The sequence below is a fragment of the Hydra vulgaris genome, chromosome 03 (genome assembly GCF_038396675.1).
Source record: "Hydra vulgaris chromosome 03, alternate assembly HydraT2T_AEP".
Classification (NCBI taxonomy): Eukaryota; Metazoa; Cnidaria; class Hydrozoa; order Anthoathecata; family Hydridae; genus Hydra; species Hydra vulgaris.
The window spans coordinates 29,712,257-29,728,041 of NC_088922.1; the positions used below are offsets into that span (position 1 = coordinate 29,712,257).

Genomic DNA, 15,785 nt, shown 5'->3' on the forward strand with positions numbered 1-15,785 from the left:
CTTTACACTCAAAATACTGAAAATTTTAACTTGCATACTTCCTTTTTTTAACACTATCAAATATGGCAAGCTTTCTATAAAACATCAATGTATTTCTCAGTAAATCCAAATAATACCATTTACAAAAAAAAAAGATTTTGACTAAATACCCTTTTATTATCAACATTCTTCTTCTCAATCGAAACCAAATTAAGAAATTTTTATTTGAGTATATATTAAATGAATATTAATTTTATCTTTTATTATTATTGTCCTTTTTATATTACTGTATTTATAAAACTATTATTACTTTTATTTTATACTGTCTTTTTAACTCTACTAATATTACTACAGCGGAGAAAATAGAATTAGCCTCACCTTTATTTTTTGTTCTAATTTAACAAAAATTGCAGGTAAACAATTATGAAATCTACTTTATTTCTTGTTACTTCTACTACAACTAAAAAGTTTATAAATTGGTATGCTTAATTAATTCCAAATGGAAAAAAAAATTAAAAATATTCAATTTGTGGAGAAAATAGAATTAGCCTCATTAGCGTTATATACAAAAAATAAAGAAAATATTTTGTTTTTTTGCTCATTTAGTATTTAGTATAGCTTCCTGAATTTTTAATGACTTCAAATATGCGGTTTGACATACTAGTCACAAGATTTTGGATAGTTTCTATAGATATTTCATTCCAAGCTTCTCTGATACGAGTTTTCAGCTCCAAAGTGCATTCAAATTGCTTACCATTTTCATAAACCTTTCTAGAAAGTATTCCCCATAGATTTTCAATTGGGTTAAGGTCTGGACTACGTGCGGGCCATTCCATTACGTGAATATTTTTTTCTCTAAACCAAGCTTTTGTAAGCTTTGAATTATGGATAGTAGCATTATCTTGTTGGAAAGTGAAAGTTTCACCCATCAATTCCTCACCATGTTCAAGTAAACTTATTTCTAATAAGTCAATGTAGTCCTGTGAATTCATTTTTGTTGAAATCCATGCCAGTGGAAGTTTTCCAGCAAAGGAAAAAGCCCCCCAAACCATAACATTTCCACCCCCAAAGTTACGACTCATCCGAGTTTCTTTCTCTTTTCGAAGATCGTGCCAGTAATATTGATAGCCATCAGGACCATCTAGATTGAACTTTTTTTCATCACTGAAGAGAACTTGATGCCACTCTTCTTGCCAAGACATGTGTTCTTTCGCAAATTGTAATCTAACTTTTTTATGACGAGCAGTAAGTTTTGGTTTTGGTTTACGCTTTTTCCAAACTGTGTTTGGATCTTCATGTAAGATTTGTCTCACACGTTGAACAGATACAGGTAATTGTAAATCAGCACGAATTTGAGATGCAGTCATGTGCTGAGCAGCAGCACGACGTACAATAACTCGTTTAGTACGATTATCAATTTTACGTTTGCCACCACTTCCCTTATAGGCTCCATAATTAACGCCAATCTTGAAGTAATTGTTAACCACTTTTGGAGATCTTTTAATTTTCTTTGCAATTTCCCGATTAGATAAGCCTGTATCTTTGTATGCTTTGATTACTGCTAATTCTTCATTCGTTAAACGCTTACCACGTCCCATTTCAAATAAAGGTATCAAAAACCAAATGTTAAAAACTTTATGAGCACTGATTTCACAGTCTTTGTTTAACTTACAAATAATAATAAAAAACTAACTCACAAATGCGTATCACCAGATCAAAATATACAAGTAAACTGAAAATAATTATTGATGAGGCTAATTCTATTTGTTACCGCAAATATCAAGTATTATACATTTTATGGTTTTATCAAATGTTCCGCAATTTAATTATGCTATATTATAATCTAAAAAGTTGTTGTTTGTAACAGTAATTATATGTGTGTGGATAAAAAAGTTGTACCGCACAAACTTGTTTACAGATTTACAAAATATTGGATCAGCACATGGTGAGGCTAATTCTATTTTCTCCGCTGTATTATCATTAATTTACCTTTGTTTTATAAATCTTAAGATTTAACCATTGTTAAGATTAACAATTGTTAATATTATTTACAATGATAGTGATTCAAATGTAGTAATAGTTTTATGATTATTGTCCTAATTTTTGCTAATGTTATGTTTATTTTAATAATTTCTGTCGTAATTATAAACTTTACTATAATTATTTTTACTATAGTTTTTATCATTAGTTATAATTTTTAGTAAAGTTATCATGTTTTATTTACTTTTTGTAATGTTTTTTTGAATGACACTGTTATTAATATTATTATTATTTTTATTATATTATTATTGTAATTATTATTATTATCTTTATTTATTAGTGCTTTATTTTCCTTTCTTTCCTTTTTTTTTTTTCTTATTTTTATTTATTTTTTCCTCTTTATTTTATTTTAAATTCTTTATATGTTTTATTTACAGTTTTTTTTTTTTTTTTTTTATTTATTTATTATTATTTTTTTTTTAGGTTTTTTTTTTATATTTACTATTTTTTAAATATATGATTTAAAACTAACCTTATTTATGTGAGTTCTTAAAATATTATTATAAATTTTCGTATTTTATGGTTAAATAAATGGATAAAAAAAATATGTTACAAGCCCAATGCCTAGTCCAAGGCCAAAAATTACAAGGCCAAGAATTTTAAGGTCAAAAATACATAAAATTAAAAAATGAAAATTTTTAATTCTTTAATTTTATGTTTTTTTTTGAAGGCCTAAGCCAAGGCAAAGGCCAAAATTTTCAAGGCCAACACCTAGGCCACGGCCTTAAGGCAAGGCCGAGGACAAGGACTAACAACTCTGCCGTCACGTACACGTATATAACTAATTGTAATATATTAAGTATATATATATATATATATATATATATATATATATATATATATATATATATATATATATATATATATATATATACGCACGAAATTAATATAAAATTTTTAAAATTACGATAAATAAAAACAATACGTTCCCTAACGTTAACTTCATAAAAACACATGTTTACATAGTTTTCCATGTTATTAAAACTAAAATAAAAAAATTCTATAACGTGACGTCCTTTTCTGATGGTCCCCCTCTCCCTTGTTCTTTTTATTTTGACCCGTTTCCCTCCCCCCTCCTTTAGCATGACATTCTTTATGGATGGCCCCTTTAGTCTCTTTCTTGAAAAAAAAGTAGCTGTTAACAGACCACCCATTCACCAAAAAAACGTTTTACAAGAAAAGAGTGAATGTTATGGTTTGTGGTTTAGTGATGCCAAAAATAAAGATGGTTTAGATGTAATATTTTGGGCTCATCAAAGTTGTTGCCAATTAGTTTTAGGATTGTTTTTGTATGATTTATGTGATCTATAATATTTTTTGTTTAATTTTGAATTTAGTATTATTTAACTGTTTAATAACACTGATAAACAAGTTGTGGAAATCCAGTGGCGTAACTAGGGGGAGCACAGCCCCGCAAGGCGGTAGGGCCCCAGAGCTTAGAGGGCCCCGCGAAGATTTTTCACGTATTCTTAAATGAAAAACAGATAATTTTTCAACAATAGGAACTCTATCATAGAATTTAATTTCAATAGAAATTCTATTATAGAATTTAATTTCAATAGAAATTCTATTATAGAATTTAATTTCAATAGAAATTCTATTATAGAATTTAATTTCAATAGAAATTCTATTTCAGAATTTAACTTCAATAGCAAATCCATTGTAGAATTTCTATTGAATGTAAACATTAGCGAATAGTAAAGTTGTCTATTATAGAAATACCGCTGATATAATTTAGTACTTTAGTATTTGTCGATAAAGTCAGGTGATTTTATAGTGGAAAATTAAGTATAAATTATTAAATACAATTATATTTAGAAGGTAAGTGCTTTTCTATTTATATGCATTCATGCGAAGCAGTAAAAAAGTCATATAATTATAATTTTCATTACAATAAGTTGAGTTATCAAAATGTTTAGCTAATAGGTAATAAATTAGTTATATTTATAATATTGGTAATATTTTTTAACTGCTTGTTAAAAAAATCTTTCAATTTTATTCTAGCGATTTAAAATATCCTATATAAATTAATTACTGAGATCTTGAATTTTTAAATAAAAAATGTATATAAACGCGATACAGGTAGGCAGAGCCGTACCAAGGGCGGGGCCGGCCGGGCCGCGGCCTGAGGCGCCAAAATTGGGAGGGCGCAAACTTTAATAAATTAAAAAAACAATAATCAGTTTATGAAACTAATTTTCACGGCGTCGCTGCTGTTGATAAGAAAATTAATTAAAATTCCGCCTCTTGACACAAACTCTTAAATATTAAAGCTCATAAACTGAACAAAAAAGCGCCCTATAACACTAATATACCTTTGATAACTTTTGAGCATTATAATTCTATTATGAGTCGAACCCAAAAGTTATCTGGTGCTGAATTAAAGAAGAATACAAAACAGCGCCAAGAAAGTGACGAGAAACTACAAAATTGTTTCAAAAAGTGGTTGGTAACAAACTCAGTGGAGAAACAAATTATTTCAGAGGATATTTGTATTGAAATTAATGACAATTCAACAGATCCAATAATTGACTTTAATTGAGTTCAGATCATCATTTGGAATTAATTGAAAAGGAGATTTTCATCAGCCAAAGTCAAGAAGAATTTTGCACAACTGATTCAGAACTAACCAGGAAAGATGAAAATGCCTAGCTTTCAGGCCCAGCTGAAATGGACGAGGATGAACTTCATTCAGAAATCTCAGAAATTCCAGTGGCCTCGGAAGAAAATTTTCAACATAGGGATCCAGCAACATGGCCTAAAATAACGGACAAAACAAGATGCTTTTTGATTGAGCATAGGCTAGAGCAAGACAGAAGAGAATTTTTCCCAAACACGCTGTGTGATTTTGACAACAGAATGCGACACTTCAGCTCAAAATGGTATGAAAAAGTTCATCCCAATGGTAAAAAATTTGTTCGCACTTGGCTGCAGTACAGTAATAAAAAAGATTCTTTATTTTGTTTTTGCTGTTTGTTATTTTTAACAACAAAAACCAACAGTTTCTCAGAAATTTCTAAAGGGTTTTGTGACTGGAAAAAACTAAACCCAAGAATTCCTGAGCATGAAAACAACAATGAACACCAAAGATGCTATTCTGATCGGAAAACTCTTGAAAAAAACCTCAAGGAAAGAAAGACCCTGAATTCTGATCTGTAGAGAGTTATTAGTGGAGAGATGAAAAAGCGGAGAGATATCTTAAAAGTGATTGTTGATGCAATTTTTTTCTGTGCCAAGAACAATCTTGCCCTTCGGGGAACAACAGAAGACATCGGTCAACAAAACAGTGGCATTTTTCTGAGCTTAATTGAGTTGATTAGCAAAAAAAACCACAACATCCTACTTTTCTCCTTGAATTCAAAAAGAGTTGATTGAGTTACTTGGGCAGAAAGTCAGGAAAGAAATTTTGTCAAACATCAAAGAAGCTAAATACTACTCTGTTCTGTTTGACTGCACTCCAGATACCTCCCACAAAAAGCAAATGATTCAGATCATCAGGTATGTCCGCATCAGTGATGAAACCTGCACAATTAAGGAAAGCTTTGTGGACTTCATTGAATCTCACCAAAAAACCGGAAAATGTCTTGCAACAGAGATAAGTGAAAAATTGGAGAAGGATGGTTTAAGCATTTCCGATTGCCGGGGCCAAGGCTATGACAATGGATCCAATATGTCTGGAAAATACAATGGCGTCAAAGCTCACATCCATTCTCTTAATGAGTCAGCAAGATTTGTTCCATGCGCAGCTCACACTTTAAATCTTGTTGGTGTTCATGCTGCTGAGGTTTCCTCTCATTTCCACTCATGATTACGTTTTTTGGAAAGGTTCAAGCCATCTTTAACTTTTTTTCAAGCTTCACGTCAAGATGGGAAAAACTGATGAAAACGTTGACCATTTCATTAAAGGGAAATAGTGACACAAGATGGTCTACCAGAAAGAAGCAATTACACCATTGCACAGACAAATCAAAGATGTTCTTCAAGTTTTGGAATCCATTATCCACAATCCCATGACAAATGCTGTCACAGTTAGCAGCGCAAAAGAACTTCTCATTCATATTGATTTCAATTTTTTGTGTTTGTTGGATTTCTGGTGTCAAATTCTTTCTCTAATTGACCGGGAAAATAAACTGCTTCAGTCAAAAACCATTTCAATTGACATTGCCGTAAAAAAAATGAAATGGTTGAAGGCTTTCATTCAGAATTTTTGAGATGTTGGGGTGGACAATATTATTAAAGATGCCACAGAAAAAGCTAACCAGAGCGGAATTGATGGTGGCTTTCCAATTAAGAGGAAGCGCAAAGTGAAGCGAATAGCACTTTATGAAGCTGAAGATGACTCTCACCTTCTCACAGCAGAAACAGAATTCGGATCTCAGTGCAACTTTGTGTTTGACAGCATTATTACACAAATGGAGTGGCGGTTTGAGGCTGATGTCTGGTGTATCCTCTGATTTTGGCTACCTCAGTGGGCATTCACTCTCTAAAAGTTCAGTGGATGAACTCAAGAAAGAAGCTGCAAATTTATCTCAAATTGACAAGGCAGATTTAGATTCTTCCGATTTCCAGTCAGAAATGGCAAGCTTTAAATATCAAGCTGCCGCAATGATGGACAACTTTGAAAAATCTAGCCCGATCGACATTTTGCAGCTCATTCATAAATATTCTTTGACCGATGCTTATCCCAACACAACAATTGCTATTCGCATCTTCCTCACATCTTAGTCACAGTTGCTACGTGTGAGAGAAGTTTCAGTAAACTTAAGCTCATAAAACACTATATGAGGTCAACAATTGGCCAAAAACGTTTGTCTAGTTTGGCTATAATTTCAATTGAAAATGAAGTGGCAAACAACATTGATTTTGATGATGTCATTAGTGAATTTGCCTCAAGAAAAGCCAGAAGAGTGGCATTGAACTAAAGTTTGTGCAACCTTAATGACAAATTTTACTTATAACTTGATGTGATAAATTTTGTGATCAATAAATCATTGTTTTCGTTTAATTTTCTTCTTTTTTTTTTTAAAAGAGGAAGGGGGGGGGGGGCTAAGGGAGGGGAAGAGGAGTCACAATTTTCTTTTCTACGGCCCTGCAGGTAGAACCATGTTTTTGTGTTGAGTACGCACTAGGTTTTGCTATAGAACAAGGATAGTACGAATTAACAAAGAAACACAAATTATGTGTACATATTTGATATAAAATTGAAAGGGCGGACTCAAGATACGAACTAAAGAATAAATACAAATTAAGTTTATTATTTATTCAAAAATATTTAGCCACATATATTTATATCTTTAGGGTTAATACATATAATTGTTCTAATAAAACATTTTTCTTACAATAGCATGGACTCAAAAAGAACTTATATGAGTGGAGCCAGAAAAGAAATTAAAAAAGGAGGCTGATGATAGATTACGTAAAAACAATAAAAAGATATCCTTATTTTTTTTATCAGTAGAACAGAAACCTAGTGAAGAAGTTGTAGATAAAAATATCAATGTCATTACTAGTACTTCTCAAGCAACCCAACAAGAAGAAATGTTATCTGTTTCAATTAACTTAGAACACAAGGAAATTTCGAAAGATCATAATGAATCTCGTTATAAAAGTAATGCATATATTTTCGCACATTCTAATAATCTTACCACTGCAGTGCAAGTTGAAGAAACAGATCCAGAACCGAATATATTTCAGGAATTAAATACATTAAGAACAGATATGGGATATTTTAAAGGAAAATTTCTTGATGATAGCACAAAAAGATTTATTATTTCCTCTGAAAGATGCAAACCACAAGGACCATTTAAAAAAGATTCTTCACAAAATTTTAGACATTTTTCCACAAATTATTATTATTGTGCATATAAATTTGGTCGAACACAGCGATTTTGGCTCTGTTATTCCAAAATTCTGGACTCAGCATATTGTGAACCATGTTGGTTATTTTCAAATGATAAAAATAACCAATGGCGTACGGGAGTTCGAGACTGGAAAGGGCTAAGTAAAAAAATAAAAAGTCATGCTAATAGCCTAAAACATATTGAAGCATGTCAAGTATACGATCATTGGAAACAAAACAGGACACTTAATGAGGACAATAATTCGTCATAAAGCTTCATTTTGGAAGATGGTATTAGAAAGGTTATTTAACATCACTTTAATGTTAACAAAAAACTCACTTGCATTTAAAGGTCATAGTGAAGTGTTGGCAGATTAAATTTGGCAATTTTTTAACAAATGTAAATGGCAATTTTTTTCTCATGTTTACTTGTTGTCAAAGTACGACGATACAATGAAACAAGTACTCAATAAGCCTAAAGGCACTATAAAATATCTTAGTCCAGCTATCCAAAATGAAGTGATTTAATGTTTAAGCCAAAATTTAGAAAAAACATCTTTATTCGAAATAAATGAATCTGCCTTTTTTTCTATTATAGCTGACACAACTCAAGATGTATCTAAGAAAAGAACAATGAAGTTTAATTTTTCGATACGTTCACATAGTGCGCAAACAGGACACTCAACCTTGTCAATTAGAGTTTAAAGAAACATTTTTGGGTTTTTATGAAATAAAGGATCATTCGGCAGTAGGTTTAACCAATCAATTGTTATTATTGCTTGAAAATAAAGGAATAGATTTAAAAAAGTGCCGTGGTCAAGGATATGACGAAGCTAATGTGATGAGCGGCATTTATAACGGAGTTCAGAAAAAAATAAATAATATTCAGCCATCTGCACAATATGTTCATTGTGCGAGTCACAATTTAAACCTGGTTATAAATGATGCTGTTTCTGGTTGTAGAGAAGTAAAGAATTTTTTTATAATTTTACAAGAAATTTACTCCATTTTTGGCAACAGTATTAAAAGATGGGATTTGCTATCAAATTTTAGCGGGAAGTCGGAAGTAACATTAAAAAAATTAAACCCAACAAGATGGTCTTCAAGAATTAATTCTTTATTAGCTATAAAGTTACGCTTTTTAGATATAGTTAAAACTTTAACTGAAATTTCTTTAAAATATTCGAAAAAAGTAGAACAAACTGAAGCTCTGAAATTAAGGGACAAAATTTCAAACTTTGAATTTGTTTTTATTTGCGTCATTATGTATCACATATTAACGAATGTAAATTATGCTTCAAAAAACTTACAAAAAAAGTACATAGATCTATACGAAGCGGCCACGTTATTTGGTACACTGAAATTCAAGTTAAAAGATTTTAGATCAAATTACGATTTATTTAAATTAGAGGCTGTTACTATTTGCAGTAAGTGGAAAATAAAACCAACATTTAAGGATAAGAGGCAATCCAAATATGCGAGACATTTTGATGATTTAAGTTGAAGTCATTTCAACGAATGCGCTGAAAAAAGATTTCAAATTAATGTATTTTATAGGACCATAGATATTGTTAACGTGCAAATAAGTGATAGATTTACTGGAATGGAAAAACTTTCAAATCTTTTTAATTTTTTACAGCCTTAAAATTTAATAAAATTGTCTGAAGATGATCTAATTAAATCAGCTAAATTATTGCAACATAGTTACCCATACGATTTGACAAAACATTTTCCAACCCAATTAATTAATTCAATCACTTTTATTAAAAATGACATCACAGAAGCAACTACATTAATAGATTTAGCTGACATACTGCTCATCAAATACAGTTTTATGAAGTGTGATTTTTCAGATGTAAACACAGCAATATTGCTATTGATGACAATACCTGTGACAGTTGCAAGTGCTGAAAGATCTTTCAGCAAATTAAAGATTATCAAATCATATTTAAGAAATAGCATGTCTCAGGAGCGTCTCAAACATTGTGCAATTTTGGCAATAGAGAACGAAAAAGCACAAACATTAGAATTAGATGAAGTAATTGCGAAATTTGCGAATAAGAAGGCAAGAAAAGTTTATATTTAAAGTTGTTCAACAAATACAAAGTTTCTTAGAACATTCTTCAATTTTTTTTTCTATTCTTGATAGCATTTTAAAAATTACTGTCTTAAGATAGTATAGTTATTATGAAAATAAAAATTCTCCCATAGGCATAAGTGAGGTAAAGTTAATTTTTGCTATTAAGGATGTTCGTTCTTTTTTATAATTATTTTGTAAAAAGATTCTAGTTTATAAAATAAATTTTTTTTTATATACTTAATCGTGTTATATTAACTCAATATATAAAGCAAATATTGGATATTTCATTTGTAAATATATTTTGAAAAAATTTAAAGTGGGAGGGCCCCTTTTCTTTTTTGGCGCGGGGGGGGGGGGGGGGGGGGCCCCCCCCTAAATTTATAGTTACGCCACTGTGGAAATCTAATATGTTGTTTATATATTCTAATGTCGTTTTTAGTGCTGATTTCAAATCTGAAAACCATTTTTTTGTATCACGCAAGGTTTTTGAGATATTCGTAAAACTGTGTTTTCTATGTTTTTGCTAAGCATAGAAATATATATTACTATTTTTTGTTATATTTTATTTATTTTATTTAAAAAGGTTTACATAGTTTTATCATTATTTAAATTTAAATTGAATTGTAATTTAATATCATGGCTTTCAGAGGCTGTATTAATTCAAAAGATATGTTTTGTTATGTCTGTGGCTATCTAACAAACAAATCTCATCGGAAAACGTTTACACCATGCCTAAAAAAGTGTTACACAATGACTCAGAGTCGTTTATATACTTACGTAACAAATTTCCTGAAATAAGTGACGCTAAGGTGAAAGAAGGTATATTTATAGGTCCTCAAATAAAAAAGATTTTTACTGACACCCACTTTGAAAATTTACTTAGTGGTGTTGAAAAAAATGCATGGCTTGGCATTTAAATCCGTCGTTGCTAATTTTATCGGTAATAACAAGTCTGTAAATTTTGAAGATGTGGTTCAAAATTGCATAAAGGCCTATAGATTGATATGGGATGCAACATGTCCCTCAAAATTCATCTCCTAGACAAAATTCATCTCCTAGATTTCTTTCCATAAAACTTTGGTTCTGTAAGCGACGAACATGGTGAACGCTTTCATTAAGATAAAATGGTAATGGAGTCGCGTTATCAAGGTCGTTGGAGTGCAACAATGTTAGCGGATTACTGCTGGACACTTCAATGCAATTTGCCGAACGTTCGTCACAAGCGTAAATCCAAAGTCAAAATATTTAAACCAGACAATATTTATTAATATTAGGCTTTATTTTTAATATAAAAAATTTTTTGTTTTTAATTGTCTTTAATTGAATTTAAAAATTATAGGTAAAAAACCATTTTTAGGATTTAATAAGGTACGTTTTAAATTTATAATCACGAAGTTAAATAAATTATTTAAAACAGTTATAATATTTTACTTAACTTATAAAAAACAAAATATAATATTAAAATAATGATATATTAATAACTTAAATTGCTTAAAATTATATTAAAAAATACATGTAAATAATTATAGTAATGTCACTATAAAGATTTACATGCATTATATTATTTTAAAATTGATTTAACATGCATAAATGCGTTATGCCCTATATCTCAAAAACTGAGGATGATAGAAAGAAATGGTTTGCATATTTAATTTGTCTTAAAAAACCACCTAGTTGGCAAGATTTCCACAAAAAATTTCTATTTGTTTATCAGCGTAAAATATACCAGTTTTTGACTACTTTATTAACGAAGTTAAATAAATTATTTAAAACAGTTATAATATTTTACTTAACTTATAAAAAACAAAATATAATATTAATGGCATGTTATGTTTTTTTCGAGAGTTTAATGTCTGAACATGTTTAAATTATAGATAGCCTGCACTTTTTCAAAATTTAAAGCTTTTTTCTTGCTTTACGGAGTGTGGGTGTAGTTTATATGGGTATATTATTTTTTATTTGAGAGTTTAATATCTTAACATGTTTAAAATATAGATCGCCTTTTTTCATTTTTAAAGCTTTGCAATCAAAAGAATAATTGGTGCTTTTTAATTGTTCCGTTTTACTCTACCTACTTGCAAAGTATGAAAAATTTACTACTCTGAAGTTTCGTTACTTTGATTGTCAAATCTCATTTTTATAATTTTTTTTGTTGCTTTTTTTTTTACTTATATCAATAAATTTTTAAAAAATCATAAAAAATAGCATCAACAAGAGTTTGTTTCTTAAGTATCCCTAAATGTCCCGCTCGATGCTACGTGGATGACTGTGCTGCTAATAATATTAACCAACTATATTCCAAGAATTCTTAAGAAAAATCAATGCCAAGTTGTTCAAATATTAGTTTCGACGACACGCAAATATGCCAATTACAGAATTATTTTACGTAATGTTTAAATTTTTTATTGGTTAAAGTTTGTTGTTTTTATGAAAACTTTTTTAATGAATACTTTTTTAAAAAACATGTTAAAAGAGATAAGTTGTGCCAATTATTATTTTACATACATTAGTTACATTTGCTACGTCGCTAAAATGAGTTTTATATATAAATTATATATAAATTGCGTTTTTATGAAAAAAAAAACTATATTATTAAAAAAACACAGCCTATGGGCTGTTTTTTTAGTAATTTAGTTTAATTTGTTTTAACACAAAATGGTAGCAACTTATGAAGTTGTATTTACAAACTTTGCGATATATTAAATATGTTAATCGTTAAATTTCTTGCAGATGTAGGTGTTATATTACTGTCATACTTCTGATCATCATACAACATGCCTAGAGAAAAAAAAATCATATGAACATCTCATATATATCCTTAAAAAAATAAAAAGGGTTGTCTATAACTTTTTATTAAAACGTTTTAAAAAAAAACACAACACAACACAACACTTTTAATAATAAAAATCAAAAAAATACTTTATTTTATAAAATAACTTTAAATAAAAAATTTTAATAAAAATAATAGCATAAATAACTTTAAATAAAAAATTTTAATAAAAATAATAGCATAATATTAAACAATAAAAATAATTTTAATAACAAAAAAAAAAAGCTTTTCTTGACAAATGATAATCCCGATCTAAAATATGCCCTGCTTTGGGGTGAAGACTACAGATAGTGTCTCAATAATAATATTCATTTTGGGTAGATGCTAACTGCATCCGGCTATTGTTTTGTTGAAGGCCTCCTAGGAAAAGATTTTAAAGGTAGGCAGAAAATCTCATCTTCATCTAATAGGGTGGCGTAGATATAAACCTGTGTCACACTGTTTCCTGCCTAAGATAACGAGCACTGGGACCATCTTGACTTTACCAATGAGTTTTTGCTTGCGTATCCTTGGAGGTGACTAAGCAGCTCTTTCCGTTATCTCCTAAAGAAGGTACCTATAAAATTCAGTTTAAAGGTTCTGAGGCCGGCTGATAGTAAGGTTTCACGAGCTTTGTAGTAAGATTAAATATCAAAGTAATACTAGTACAATGGAAGGTATCCCGGTTGATGCTTTTGGTGAATGTTACCGAGGTCACATGAAAATCCCTTTGTAACAACTGGTTTGATAAAAAATGAAGAAACAACATAACTTATTGGTTAGGGTATCATACACTATCTATGATTGGGTCTAGTTATTTAATTAATAAAAATATAAACAGAGTTCTTAAAATATTAATTAAAAAAACCATCATTATCATCAAATTGTTTTAATCTACCCTTTGTAAATATTCGTGGTATTCATCATTCAAATATTCGTGGTAACTATTTTATCATCCCTTTAAAGTAACGTTTTTCCAAATTCACCAGATCTACTTTTTTTTTGTAAGAACTATTTTTAAATTACTGAGTTGATGGTAATTATCCTTTGATTCACAAAGACTCTAATATTCAAATGATAGTCCGGGGCGTATACTTAAATTTGATTTAATTTAAGCACAAAGACTCTAATAGTCAAATGATTACCCTGGGCATATACTTATATATTCAACTATACCACTTAATCAATTGTAATAATTTTTTTAATAATGATGCTTACATAATTAGTTTTTATTTCAACAAAAATAAATTAAGCCTTAACTTTACGACGTGCAAGTAATTTATTTATTTGTAAAGTACATTGTCTCCACAATTTTACTTTGCATCACTTTTTTTGTAGCATTAATCTATAAACCTCAAAAAATTTTAACACTATTTGCACAATTACCTCTTTTCCTCAATATTCCCTACACAATTGCCCAGTAAGATTTGATAACTCGCTGCTAAGGAGAGTATGGTGGATTAGCTTTTTTTAGAACAAAATTGACTTTATTTTTCTTATACCATTACACTTTTTTGGATTAGTGAATTAATGCCAGATCTGGCCAAAATAAGATTGGTTGTTTGTGCTTTTTAATTAGAGAAAGAAGTCGTTTTTTCAAACATTCAGTCGCATATATTTCTAATGTAAAAGATTAATTTGTTATGAAAAGAGAGCTTTTAAAATCACAGCTGCTAAAAGCCTGCCGTACAAGGAACTTAGGAGCGAATTTTTCAACTCGAATGTACTTAAATTTTTTCGAAGCTTTTTAACTTTTGACTGATAATAGTATTGATTACCTGGAAGCAAGTGACTAAGTTTCATCGTCTTCTAAAATGCATAAATTATTTTTCGTAATTAATTTAAAGATATTTTTAGCTTGTCCAATTGCCTTGATTTCTCCAACAAGCGATCTGTTTAGTACTTTTATCTTGTACTATGCTTTTTTTTTAAATACTCTTTGAAAGAAAGATTTTTTCAACTTTTAGACTCTCTACTCGACATTGCAAAAACTAATAAGAAGTCAACAATACTAAACCCACTCACAAAAAAATAGTTATGTAAGCATCATTATAAAAAAATCATTACAATTTATTAAGTGGTTTTTGAGAAAACACAATTTAAAACTGTCCAAATTTTAACCGATCATGGTGATACTATAACTATTTTCTTATTTGCTTAGCACCTTTTCAATCATTTTTTTTATTGTTCTTTATTGTTCTCCTTCCCAAGACTGCACTGATTGATTTTGACCGAGCTTTTACTTTTTATCCTTCAGCCAATATTAATATTATTAGTGAATTTTATGATCCAAGCTATTTACACTGAATATCTTGGATCTAATATCACTGACCTTGCTGGCTTTAAAGCATAAAATATTTATCTTTCTCAATCTCTTACTAGTAGACTTTGAGACTTGTTTTCATACAACCCTTATAACTTATTTCATTCCTTGATTTGTGGTTTTTTCTTTGACCTAGCTTGTGCTCAAGTTCTCCTTGTCACCTTCGTTCAGACAATTAAAACTATTGTCTTCTACATATTATTCTACATATTCTAAATTATTTTACTACTATCTTCTTGTGTGATTTCCTTCACGATGGTTCTTGGGCTGAATTGTTTCATCTCTCTAAAAATTATGCTCCCTTTATAATCTCATGGATTAAGGCAGACATAGAAGCTATTATTACTTTTTGTTAGTTTTAAATCAATCCTCACTCTAACCAAAGCTTTTTTCTTTTCTTCCGCCAATTCTAATCACAAGCAATTTCATCTTTTCCCCTAGAACATTCCTTAAGAACAAATTAATCTTTTTATCATTGCAAAAAATCGCAAAAGTACAATGGTAAGGTTCAAGATTCTTGGTTTAGTAAATCATTTATTTATCTCAGAAGTTACTTTCTAGAAACTTTTGGAAAATCATTAACAATTAATAAAGACAAGTCTAACATTCCATCACTCATACATAGGCATGATCTTATTACCTCTCCCAAGAATAAGGCAGACCTAAGAACCTAACCTAAGAAGCAAAAAACTTTTCTACTACTTTATCTCTTGAA

General features: G+C 29.6%; 3 protein-coding genes across 4 annotated transcripts in view; 2 read left to right on the forward strand and 1 right to left on the reverse strand.

Moving 5' to 3' along the window:
* Positions 1–4,689: 4,689 nt before the first annotated feature.
* LOC136078608 (zinc finger MYM-type protein 5-like) lies at positions 4,690–5,178 on the forward strand. Its single transcript, XM_065794390.1, has one exon. It carries the CDS (start codon positions 4,690–4,692, stop codon positions 5,176–5,178), a length of 489 nt encoding a protein of 162 aa, XP_065650462.1.
* Positions 5,179–6,800: 1,622 nt separating this feature from the next.
* Positions 6,801–9,944, forward strand: LOC136078609 (uncharacterized). The gene is made up of 4 exons (XM_065794391.1): positions 6,801–6,897; positions 7,478–8,020; positions 8,524–9,285; positions 9,526–9,944. The coding sequence occupies exons 1-4, from the start codon at positions 6,801–6,803 to the stop codon at positions 9,942–9,944; spliced, it is 1,821 nt and encodes a 606-aa protein (XP_065650463.1).
* A 2,470-nt stretch (positions 9,945–12,414) lies between these two features.
* LOC100207843 (solute carrier family 28 member 3) overlaps positions 12,415–15,785 on the reverse strand; it is a 93,389-nt gene continuing 90,018 nt past the window's right edge. For both annotated transcript variants that reach the window (XM_065792910.1, XM_065792911.1), the window contains exon 10: positions 12,415–12,716. In XM_065792910.1, the coding sequence (XP_065648982.1) occupies positions 12,619–12,716 (98 nt within the window). In that variant the 3' untranslated portion in view covers positions 12,415–12,618. The remainder of the gene's footprint in view (positions 12,717–15,785) is intronic.

Coding starts and splice junctions, on each gene's coding strand:
- LOC136078608 (XM_065794390.1), top strand. CDS start 4,690: ATGGACGAGGATGAACTTCATTCAGAAATCTCAGAAATTCCAGTGGCC.
- LOC136078609 (XM_065794391.1), top strand. CDS start 6,801: ATGAGGTCAACAATTGGCCAAAAACGTTTGTCTAGTTTGGCTATAATT. Junction 8,021..8,523: donor TCGAGACTGGAAAGGGCTAA/GTAAAAAAATAA, acceptor ACGTTCACATAG/TGCGCAAACAGGACACTCAA. Junction 9,286..9,525: donor AGAGGCTGTTACTATTTGCA/GTAAGTGGAAAA, acceptor AATTGTCTGAAG/ATGATCTAATTAAATCAGCT.